Source organism: Pithys albifrons, chromosome 6 (genome assembly GCF_047495875.1).
Source record: "Pithys albifrons albifrons isolate INPA30051 chromosome 6, PitAlb_v1, whole genome shotgun sequence".
Lineage (NCBI taxonomy): Eukaryota > Metazoa > Chordata > Aves > Passeriformes > Thamnophilidae > Pithys > Pithys albifrons.
The window spans coordinates 54011037-54023234 of NC_092463.1; the positions used below are offsets into that span (position 1 = coordinate 54011037).

The 12198-nt window shown below is 42.0% G+C and overlaps 1 protein-coding gene across 8 annotated transcripts in view; it reads right to left on the reverse strand.

Moving 5' to 3' along the window:
- DENND2B (DENN domain containing 2B) overlaps nt 1-12198 on the reverse strand; it is a 167372-nt gene that overhangs the window by 31725 nt on the left and 123449 nt on the right. For all 8 annotated transcript variants that reach the window (XM_071558926.1, XM_071558928.1, XM_071558927.1 and 5 more), the window contains 4 exons: nt 11343-11387; nt 8825-9009; nt 8087-8196; nt 5901-5970 (listed from right to left, as the gene is read on the reverse strand). In XM_071558926.1, coding sequence (XP_071415027.1) covers nt 5901-5970; nt 8087-8196; nt 8825-9009; nt 11343-11387 — 410 coding nt within the window. The remainder of the gene's footprint in view (nt 1-5900; nt 5971-8086; nt 8197-8824; nt 9010-11342; nt 11388-12198) is intronic.

Sequence of the window (12198 nt, forward strand, 5' to 3'; positions counted from 1 at the left end):
TCAAGAGAAACTGAGGGGTAGTTGTGCTTTTTAAATCTGAATATTGCAATCTAGACTTGGACAGTGAGCAGGTGCCTGCCTGTTATAATGAAGACCACAAAAAAATACCAAAGCTAAGTGAATACAGATGAGTCTATTTCTGGATCCAAACCTGCTCACTACACGTCACATCTCTGAAAAAGCAGAGCCTTTTTTTGTCCATATTAGGTATAAAATCCTTTCTAAAGACACTGAGTGATTATATCAAGCATGTGGGATTTTGGTTAAAATCGTTGTGTCAAATCTGCAGGAATGCCGAAGCCATGCCAGGAGCCTTGGATAGCTCCCAACCAAGAGCTGTCTCACTGTGTGCCAGTAAAAACATCACATTCCTGGGTCATCTATAAGACCAGAAACAATAACTGCTTAGTGCTCACTCCAAGATTCTTCTTTATGAAATATCATTGCTTTCAAATGTCTTAAAGGCTACATGTCTGTGAGAGCTGGGATTGTTCTCTCCTTGTACTCATCATATAAGACATCCTTTTCTATTATTTCAGAGACTTTTTCCTGCAAACAGCACAGCATCAGAGATGCATACACACCATTCTGAGGGGCAGGATTTCTCAAATTTATAACACTGGCAACCCTTCACATAACCTCCTATCTCAGCCATTAGTTTACACCTCAAAGACAGATCTAAAGCTCATTGTGCTTTAGTTTGCTCCTTTCTCAGAAAAAAAAACAACATTGTATGAGACATGTCACTTCTGCCTGGACTCATCTCTCTTTACTAAGGGAGAGTTGGGAACACAGTCTGGCCAGCAGTACTGATTTAACCTCCTCTCTTCCAGAGAGCTCTCCTGAGCTGCAGTGTGCTCTACAAGGTTATAATCTGCCTTGGAATCATGTCCTCCATCCAAGGCTCACTCTTGCACACAAATAGATCCAGCTCAGGAAAAATGATATGGTAAAATAGCACAGCTGAGAGGCACCTGACTGACTCTGCCTTGAACACTGCACTCCTCCTGAAAGAAGAGAGATGTAGAGGATGATGTTTTGGTTTGGATTTGTTTTCAGTTTGTTTTCATGGACTCCAGGATATTTTCAGCCCTAATCCAGCATCACAAATGAAAATGCTAATGAGTTTTGATGATAAGGAGACAGTTTCCCAAAAGGATGAACAGAAACTGACAAGAACTTGGCTAGGAAGTGAAGAAGCTGAGATCTACATCTGGACTGGTCCATGGGTGGCTTAGCACAATCTTTCTTATAGTGAGTTTAATCTGAATTTTAGTCACAAAAACCCACTCAAAAGTCTACTTTGACAGGAGAAACAAGAGACTTTTGCTCCAACAACTAAGTCTGCCATTTTAATCTTTTAAATTACACCTCTCTGCCTCTGTGCTTGAAATCTAAGGGAGCCTTCAGAGATTCTCCCAGTCTGGTATAACACAGAGTCTCTTGCACACTGCACATGCCTGCTATCCAAGCAAGGCAGGTTGTCTCTGCAATGGGCATACCCACCAGCCATTCAGACACATAATTCAGGGGGTTGAGGCTTTTAAGATACTGAGGAGGTCGTGAGGTGGCAGGAAAGCTTCTGGTTTCACAGCCCCAGAAATAACTGGGGAATGCTAGCATGTTGCCATCAGAGGAACAAAGGCAGCTGGGACCAAACACAACATTTTTCCCTCCTGCACTTTTCCCCAGCTTCTTCCATCTCCTGAAGATGTGTGGAGAGAAAAAGCAGCAAAACCAGAATTACCAAACAGTAAGAAAGAGAAAGATGCACCAAAATCCTCCGTGCCATCTCCAAGAAGCAGGAATCTGAAAGTCCAGGACTGTGCTCCTTTACCCCCAGAATGGGACAGGACATCATGTCCAAGATCATTATTAAGAAAACCAGAGCAAGCAATAAGGACTGCCCCCAAGGCCATATGAAAAAGGACCATCATAAATGCACCAGAGCACCCAACTTGCACAGGGCAGTCAAAGGTGCTTGGGGAAAGCCCAAATGGAAGGAAGAAGGCAAGGAGAAGAAAAGGTTTTCCAGTGAGCTTTTTTCAACCCCATAAACATTTTCCAACCTACAAAAGCTGCTTTCACAACTTCCCTTCTCCTGAGGCTGACAGGAGAACAAATTCCCTTCTCCTGACCCCAGCAAATGCAGGATGAACTACTCCCACCTAACAGCTGGTTTTCATGTTTTAAGATACACACTTCACATTAAGGCATATGCTCCTCCACTGACTCCTGGGGCTGGCTTGTCTTAGCCCACAAAAGGAGTGGAGAAGCAAATTTTATGTGAGAGGGAAGAGAGAGGTAGGATGAAACAGACCCATAAGGGTGCCCAAATCATCTTTGCTGCTGACATGTGCATTCTCTAGAAAAGCTGTTGCAAAATTGCCTTGGAGGTATCAAGATGTAACTGGAAAACTTCATGCTATCTATGGAAGTGCAGATTGTCTGCTGTGGTACAATAGGTTACATTCCATCCTAATCCTGTTCCAAAATGAAACAAAACAATATAGATACATGTAAAAGGGATACTGTACAGGATTTGTAGTACAAACAAAACATATTTGTTACTGTATCCCTTGGGATACTTTTGGCAGAGTTTTAGCACACACCCCCCAGAAAAAAAGTTCTGGAAGAATCTGAAATCTGAAGGTAAAAAAGAAAAAGTGGAGCAGTTTGTTCACATTGCAAGAAGTCAAAGAGGAACATGGCTGATAAGACACAATTGTTTCCGAAACAAAGGAATCTGCACACCAGACTGCTCAGAAGAGACAGACAGCCATCCTCACAGGATCAGGCTGGCTGGCCCATCCAGCCATGGAGCCTGCTGACAAGGCTGCCAAGTGCTCCAGAAGGTGTGAGACACCTCTCACTGGGTATTACAAGAGCCTTCACCAGGACAGCTGGGGAACATTTTCTGAGGAATTAGCCTCACAGCAGTTGGCTTGGCTTGAAGTGGAGCAGTTTATAAGAATTTTAGGGTTTTCTTATGGTTCTATATTACACAGTGTGGCCCCACCTTTCTCTTACATAATGTCTGCTAAAAATTGCATGTAGTTCCCAAATTACAGTTATTGCATTTATCAGAACTTGTAGGTCAGAGAGGAGATGCTGTAGCCTCCTGGACATCAGAGCTGCCCTGACATAAGCTTCCAAAAATTGCTCAGGAAATCGGACACCAAAATACAACAATGTGCTTCTGGCATATAAAGAATGCCTGTGGAACTTACCTGCTCCTTGTTGCCTGTAAAAACTCTGTATTTACATATATAAAATAGGAAAGTATGTACATGTCTGTAAACAGATACATCACACTCAGGAACGCATCAGTGAGGCTGTTCCATCATATTATGCTTCACTGAGAGCTTTGGGAGCAGCTGAACCCTGTGAAGAAGGCACTTCAGGTACCTCAATTCCACAGTTTCTCCCAGCAGGACAGAAAGAGTTTGCAGGATCCAAATACCAGTAGATCTCTGCTACTTTGCCATTTCCCCAGGTAGAGGAAATGCTGAGATATTTTCTCTGCAGCTTCCAAAATCCTCTTTCTTTCTAATACCTAGACTGTGCCAGTTTTGTTCTCAGAAGTCTTGGCAGAATTTGCCCCAGAAAGGGCACTGCTATCACTGCTTTCTTTGCTCTGGGTAGGGTGTACCAGCGAGATGAGACATGTCAGCTTCCCTATGCCAGGTTTTGGAATCCAGATTAAACATCCTGAATTAAGTGATCTCCCAGGATGGCAGCAGAAGAATCTGCTTCATAACTGCCTTTAGAATTATTAGCTGGATTTAGCAAAACAGTACTTACTTTCCCTTTTTAAGATTTTTGCTATCTTGATTGATTTTTGCCATAGCCAATAGAAGATAAAAACAATGCTGTCTTAAAATACCACTATATAGAAGTGAGTACTATTGATTTAATTCTGTTGGTGGTATTTCCTACTATGCTAATCTATCTTTGGCAGCATCTGAAAGTCAGTGTTCTAGTTTTATATTGTCTTTAATGAAGGGTGAATTTCACTGAGCCTTAAGTGAGTAAAAAAAGCCTATGTTAATGCTTCACTGGCAAACTGGTTCAACTTTCCTGTGTAAAATCTTTTTCATTGTGGCTGATTATTTCAGTCTCTGCCTAGTCCAGGATCAACTATTTCGCTTTTCACAAATCTAAGCTTTGTGCATAATTAAAAATTTGCTAATATTCTCAGAAAGATAAAAGTCTTCAACCACCTTTACCTGGCAGAGTGAAAACATTCTCTAATTTATTTCTAGCCAAAATTTTCTGAGGTTTTGTTATTTTTTTCCAAATATACCTTATTATCCTCTTAAATGACAGCTCATAAAAAAGTAATTGAATTATACTGCTGCTCTACATCTTGTTATGCTTATTTACACCAGCAAGGATACCTTCTAGATGCTTCCCTTGTTTATCCCTGAGTCATCCCCTGACCAGCCCCAGACTTACTGCAACGCAAGCCTTCAGTGACATTTCCTGACCACATATAAACCTTGTTGTGGCCCACTCTGATATAATGTGTTGTACAGAGTGAGTCTCTCTGATGCTACCTATGGCAAATACCACCCCAGAATTGACAAACAAATTTTCTGTTTTGTTAGTTTAAATGAAACATCTTGCAAATAGTGGAACCACACACAGCAATACCTCCCCGACAGAGTATCTGCTGTCTGCACGACAAGGGGCTTTGCCATGGACAGAGAGCAGGGTAAGGGCAGGGTCAGGCAGAGGCAGGATGGAGGGTGCTGTTCCGTGACAGTGAGTTTCGCTGTCAAGAAGACACTGAAAGCTACTGAAGGCAGGTATTCCCTGCCTGAAAAGATGGGAAGTCATGCCAGAAAGAGAAGGGAGGGGAGAGTGACAGTGTCCCTTTCTCTTAGAGTGGACCTATTTACAAAGCTCTTGTAGATATTAATTTTGCACAGAGAGGAAGCTGAAGACTCCTGCAGTGTTCAATATCCCTCTAAGTTCTCCAACCAATTGTAGGCCACTGTCATGTGAACAGTACAGGAGCCATGGCTCCCCACTCAGTCACTCACAAACAGCCCCAAACCTATCCAGGAGGTGATAAGCACAGGCCAGTGCAGGAACAACCAACTGCTTTATGCTTTGCTGCCATCCAGTCAGGTTTGCAGAATGGACAGCAAAATCCCTGTTTGCACTGTGCTTCAGATGCCTTAGCACATTTTGCAAGTCTTTGTGCAGTTTCCTCCCCCTAACACACACATGCTGCCATGTTCTCAGTTTTTCAAGTGTCCGGTGATTTTCCAAACAATGAGACAAAACTGTTTGGTAGTTTGCCACATCCCCACCTCACCAGTTTACCACTCATGGTAACAAGGACTGAAAAGGAACCTCAGAAACCAGACTTCCCACTGCTGGCACCAGCTTATTGTATGGTCCTGAGCAAAGGGTGATGGGGTGTGCTCTCCACCACTGCTGCCCTCCTACTTAGCAGGGTGACTTATTTACCTACAACACAGACCTGTTGCAGACTGATTAGGCAGTGCGGGCAGAGTCCTTTGGAGATGTAAGTAGTTACCCAAGAGATAAACACTGCTCACAAATGTTTAGAAATACCAAGTTTGCCTTTGTTTGCAGTGTTGTAGTATTTCTCATTCTGCTTGAAAGTAGGTAATAAAAAGAATTTAGAAAGTAAGTGCTTACACAAGAAACTTTCCATATTCTTAGGAATTTCCTACAAGGCTTGGAATCTATTTGGTCCAAACACCCATTACAAGTTCTTATTTTACTTGAGCTCCTAACATTACCAAATTTCAGACTGAGAAAAACCTGTTTTCTTTTAAAGCCATGAGTGACACTCTCAGAGTATAGTTATGAGCTACTCCTTAACAGAATTCTACACTTTCAGATGAAGGTGATCTACTTACCAACAGCCTCCTGCAATAACCAAACCGTCGGCTCCCATCTTCCCCAGTCAGCATGAAAGAGAAGGTCTCACTAGAAGAAAGTAAATTGCCCAGATCTTACTGTCAGAACTACAGCATAGCTGTAGCCATTACAAGATAGATGAGTTAGAAAGGGATACTGCCTTATCCAGTGAGAGATTCGATCCACTGGAGGGTAGAATCTCTCTGCCCATTATTAGGACATACTCTGTGGAAAAACTCCATCAGCAGCAGAGCAAAAATATCTGCACAGTTGCAGACAACCTAGCTGTCTTATTAGAAGAGATGAATGCTGAATTCGGAAGTAACACAAAAATCAGATTTCAGCAGTATTCAAATGCTCCTCTACCTTTACATAGATCTTGTCTTTGGACTGTGTTTTGCTCTTAAAAAGAGAACCTTAGATTTTCCAAGAGTAGAGAAATAATTTTCTAATCCTGAAACACCAGTTTCCAAAATGCAGCTCGCTGTGTATCTCTGTCCAGGATAAGTACCATTGGTGACAGAGCAGTAAAACAACAGTTTAAGGCTGTAATTATAACACAGGTAAAGGGATGGGTCTGTGAATTTGTGGCTAGGCTGAGAAACATTCCTGACTGCTTTGCAAATTTCAAATGGCATTACATAAAACACTTCTTTGTGCTGGAATGCCAGGGTTTATAGAATTTTAACTGTATATGGGAGAGAGATCTTGTTTCACGAACATGGGTTCACAAAAGGGAAGAGCAGCAGAAGAGGAGATATGATGTATAGGCAGAGCTGTGGGCTTCCCATACCAATGTCACCCACACAGTTGTCTGCTTCTCCTTCTCAGTGTTTCAAATAATTCATTGTGCAAGTGCTTCCACATACTGACTAATGCAGCCAAGGAACAGAGACTACAACATGATTATGTTGTGTGTGCCATACAGAAGCCAATAAATTCCATACATATTTTTGGCTACAGGAATTCTTGCAGGTGAATGCTACTTCCTTATCATCATGGAAAGTCCTCTAAAACACACTCTGAACAGGTCTTCCTTCATTTACGTGCGACTCAGACCATGCATCCTAACAAGTCATGTCATATTCAAGCAGAATGTGGGGAGACTCCACCTGGAGTATTGCATCCAGGTCTGGGATCCTCAGTACAATAAAGACATGGAGCCACTAGAACAGGTCCAGAGGAGGAACACAAAAAATTATCAAAGAGATGGAATACCTACAAGGACAGGCTGAGATACTGGGGTTGTTAAGTCTGCAGAAAGCTACCAGGGACACTTTATTGTGGCCTTTCAGTACTTAAAAGGGGCTTCTAAGAAAGATGGGAACAAATCCCTAGGGCCTGTAGCGATGGAAGGAGGGGTAGGGGTTTTAAACTGAATGCAGGTAGATTCAGACTAGACAAAAGGAGGAAATGTTTTACAATGAGGGTGTTAAAACACTGGAATAGATTGTCCAGAGAGACTGTAGATGTCCCATCCCTGGAAATGTTCAAGGTCAGGATGGACGGGGCTCTGAGCAACCTGATCTAGTTGGATATCCCTAGTCATGGTAGAGAGGTTGGACTAGATTACGTTTAAAGGTCCCTTCCAATCGAAACCATTCCATTATTCTATCTTCTGCCTATCCTGTTACTTCTACACCTTTGGATCAACAGGTTCTGACATACTAATGCAGGGGAAAAAAATTACACATTTTTGAAGTTACTTTTGAATGAAAAAGAAAATGCAAGCCTGGCTCTCCGTTCCCTTGCATTCATTCATATCCAATAGAAGGAAGACAGTGTTCCTGTGACGGTATAGAGCTCAGCTCCAAAAAAGTTCTCAGACAGCAATGTTTAGTGACAAATTAAGGGGTATCCTGCAATGTTAAACAAGCATTCTGAGGTAAATGACTAGAGTAGGTGGTGGGCAGGGACCTGTCCTTTTTAATATACATTTTAAATACTTCTATTTATGTTTTTGAGTTTAGTACTCAGATGAACCTTCCAGCCTCTTCCCCTCAGCCACACAGGCCTGTGAGGCGGGCAGAATAGGGAATGAAAAGAGCACAGAACTTCAAAAGAAAGAAAAATTAAATATGACTTTGTCATGAAGTGGCCAAGACTCAAACTCCTGCTTCCTTAATTGGGCATTGCCAAGGCTGTGGCTGCTCCAGGTGCTTTTCGTCATCACCGTGGCAATTACCTGTTGTACTCAGAGACAGGGAGCCAGTCCTTGGCATCTGGGAAGCAGAACTGTGGGATAGCCTTGAGACGCTCCTCCGCCTCACGCATCTGCTTGGTTGGCCTTTCCAGCTGTGGGGGAGAAAGGTGACGTTCAGTCAGTCCCTGTAGCCCTGGTGTCACAGCATCGCTCAGGAGACAGGGCTACTAGTGAGCTCTGAGAGCAAGGGCACATCAGATTATTCTTTATTTGTGCTGGGCAGAGTGAGGCATGACTCCAGAACAGGTTTAGAGATGCTAATACAAAAGAAATAATCACTTCTGGTTTTTTATTTTTTTAATTGCCCAAAACTCACTCATTGCACAATGGCCACTTAAAGCACAGCCATAACTCAAATACCTTTCTACTGCAAGAGCACACGAGAAATGCCAGAGATCAGCAAAAATCTTTCCATTGCCTTCAGTGAGTTTTGGAACAAATCCTAATATAACCAAGACGAGTTAAAAGCGAAATATTTAGAAACTGAATTTAAACATAGTCTTTAAAGCATTGACCATCAGGCCAAACTTTCCAGCCCTGGAAAAGATAAATTTGAAAACAGGGAAAACTTTCAGTTACCTTCTGTATCCCTTTACTTCGTAACAGATTGCTTTGGAACAATTCTGAAAGCTCCATTTAAAAATTAGTTTTGTATCCATTTTTCCACTTATTCACTTTACTGATCTTAGAATGCACTGTAGATAAGAGTTTTTCTTTTACCTTGGGAAACTGATAGGTCACTTCTGGGAGGTAAGTGTTTTTAGAGGGCTTCTTTTTCAATGACACTACCACAAAATACTCAAATAACTCCCGTTCCTGCCATTCAATCAGCTCCAGTTCCAGGGTTCGATAACTTGGAGCCCTCTTCAGCATTGACTGGATGTGTACAAGACGCTGCGTATGAGCTGGCATTTAAAAAGAAAAAAAAAAGGGGGAATAAAAAATGAGAGAGATCATTACCTGAAACTGTAATATAAATGTATAAGCCACAGCCATTCACAAAGGACTTTCTACTTGCCAGAGTATTATTCCAAGCATGTTCTCCTTTCAAAAGCAAACCTAGTTAGCAAACCTCCTGTACTCTCCATCACTAACTGCACCCATAAATCAAGATTCTCTCCAAGTACTGAAGTGTTGCAACACTAAGTCACTGAAATAATTTGCAGTTCATAACTGTTACCCTGCCAAAAGTCTGTTTTCCCTTCACACATAAGACTAGATCATAAACCCTTATGTGGGTGTGCAAAGGCACTGGGGCCTCCAGAGTGACACATCTCAGGCCTGATTTGGATCTGGCTTAGCTTGGTGAAAAACAGCTTTGTGCCCTGTCTCAATGTAGCACAGCTTTTTGCTATGAGCCAGAAAAGTGTATTTTCTCTTCTACAACACAGATATAGTCCATGCAAGGCATGGAACAATCTCCAGGGAAGGGGGACAGGAAGGAAAGGAAAAATGTGCCTATTGCCTCTCATGGATTGTTTTGCTAGTGCTAATTCAACTGAGGGGCAATCTCAGATTTATGGTCATATCCAGATCTCAAAGACATGCCTTCAAGTGACTTTTCACTGGACACCTATGGTGGACTAGTCAGTACCATCATTATCAGTTCTGGTAGACCAAAAAGTGAAAACAGCTCAAAAAACTGCCTTCCTGCATGCTCTTCCCCATCTCTTCACACCAGGATCTCTGTGCAACGGCAAATGAGCTGTCAGTAGCACATGTCAATCCCTTAAGGCTATATTCACTGTCTCTGCCCACAATTTGCAAAAGGCAGACCGTCCCTTGCGGTAGGAAAATAAGATGTCAAAAGCACTTGATCACATCCTTAATTAATTGCCAGAAAGAAAGGCAAACCTTGGTGACCAGCTGTCATATAACTGGTTCAACAGAAAAATTAAGAATTATTTTGATAAAGCACGTGGGTCTTGGTTTGACTGCACAACTAGGGAAGCTAAATCCCAAGAAATAACCTGCCTGTTCCTGCCTTGAGACAGGCCCACACTGCCTGCCAGTGCTTCACATCTGCAAGAGATGAAACCAAAGACTCCTCCACCACATGGGGACCCAGTGAATCCTGTCATGCTTACCTATGGGCACTGTGCCTTTGGCTGAGCATGCCCTGAAAGCATCAATGTAAATATAAGGTCACTCAGGAGCAGTTGGTTAGGGAGACATCAGTATGACGATCCTCTGTTCCACAGCAATGAGGGAGAAACCTACCAGTTGCCAGTGAAATCAGAATATCCTCCCAACAACACTGGAGAGGTCAGGCCCCTGCCTATCTTCTTCCATGGGCTATGAGAACAAGAAATCCCCATATTTTTTGGCACAAAGGGAAACAGAACTGAAAATGTTTTAGGGCTGGTACCGGTAGACAAAGGAGCAATGAACCTTTTTCCACACAGCACTGTAAAATGTTGCATACTGCCTGTTTTGAGTATTCTTACCACCTCCTATCTGGAACAAACCTGTTTCCCTAAGAGAATGTTTTCCAGAAAGTTTTGCTGGATGAACAGTAAGCAGGTGACATCTGCAGTAGATAAGCACAGATGCTTGTCCCTTACCTTATAACAACAGCTCCACACTCTTGGGTTTTATTCCCCTCACTTACTAAAAACATGATGGGTTTTTAGTAATGAAATCTGTTGTTGCTGCCTTCAACTTTTTTATAGGTCTCTTTCTGTATCAGGACTCTTGAAAAGGAGAGACTAATTTACTGACCTGGCTCAGGCAGAGTTTGTGCAGGTGCTGTGCACTGATAAAGGAATTTCTACAATTTGGAGACTGCAGGCTTACAAAAGAGTGTAAGAACCACTATGCTGGATCAGACACAGATTCCTGCCTTCAAAGGTAGCTTGAAGTAAACATTGAAAGCAGCATATGAATAAGAAGAGAGCATCTTTATCCAATCTCATCCCTCTAACTCTGCACCCAGTAGTCAGTCTGGAATAGATCAGCATCTGTGAAGTGGCTAACAAAGCAAACCTATCAAAGGTCCTGTACATCATATGACACAGTTGCCAAATCCTTGTTAGATCCTCACAGCTCATTTTGTCCTTGCTTTCCACGTTCATGCTGCTGTGTTGGAACTTTGTGAACTCTGCAGTAATGGAGTTAGCATAGTTCAGGAAGCAAAATCAGACCATGGACAGGAACGACGTGCAGTGTCAGGAGAACATACATTGATAAGGTCTGTGATAGGGTGTGACTAGAAGGTAACTGAAGGCTGATCGCTTACCTTTAAACCTGTCATCTGAATCACTCTCACTCTCGCTGTTCTCATCTGCAGAGCACATAGAGGGATCAGTTAATGCAAAACCAAAGCAAACAAACTCAGTTTATTGTGATGAAACTGGAAAAAATCCTATTTCACATCTCTGAGCCTTGTGATCCACACATGCACTTCTCAGTCTTAAAATATCTTGAAGTAAACAGTTTGAATGACTCCTTAGATTGTGTTTTCCTTGGATTCAGTTTCAATTTTGCTTGAGAATAAGAGCTTCATTTTGATGAAAGTGCAAAATTCATTCTCCATTACAGCAACTGTTTGCACTGAATCCCCATCTATGCTAAGCTGCAAAAGTGACCATGACATTTAGAAAATGGATCTTAACCCTTTCACTTCTGTTTTCAGACTTTAATTTTTTGGGGAAAAACCCCATTACGCAGCACTTCAGAAGTCAAAGTAAGCCTTATGAGCTTAGTCTGTCTGGGCAACATTTTCAATCATCAGAATTCAACATACTGAATTAGAATTAATAGGCAAAAGTAACCATGTGACCAGAGGGGTACTTGCATTAAAGATCCATTGTACTGTTACTACAAACATGGCCTGAATTTCTTTTTGGACCCTGTTTTTCCAGAAGTCTGAAGCACAGTGTGAGTGCCAGGAAAAAGCATACAAGAATTACAAGGTCAAAACTGTGAATTTTGGACAAAACTTACGATGCAAATGACTTGAAAAGTGAACTAAAGAAGAAGCTTGGTAAGTCTAACTGATCATGGGATTAATAGGAGAGATAATACTGAGGATCTCATTTATTTTTATCTCATCCTACTCTTCTTGCAGAAAGTTATAGTTGCTTATAGAAGAA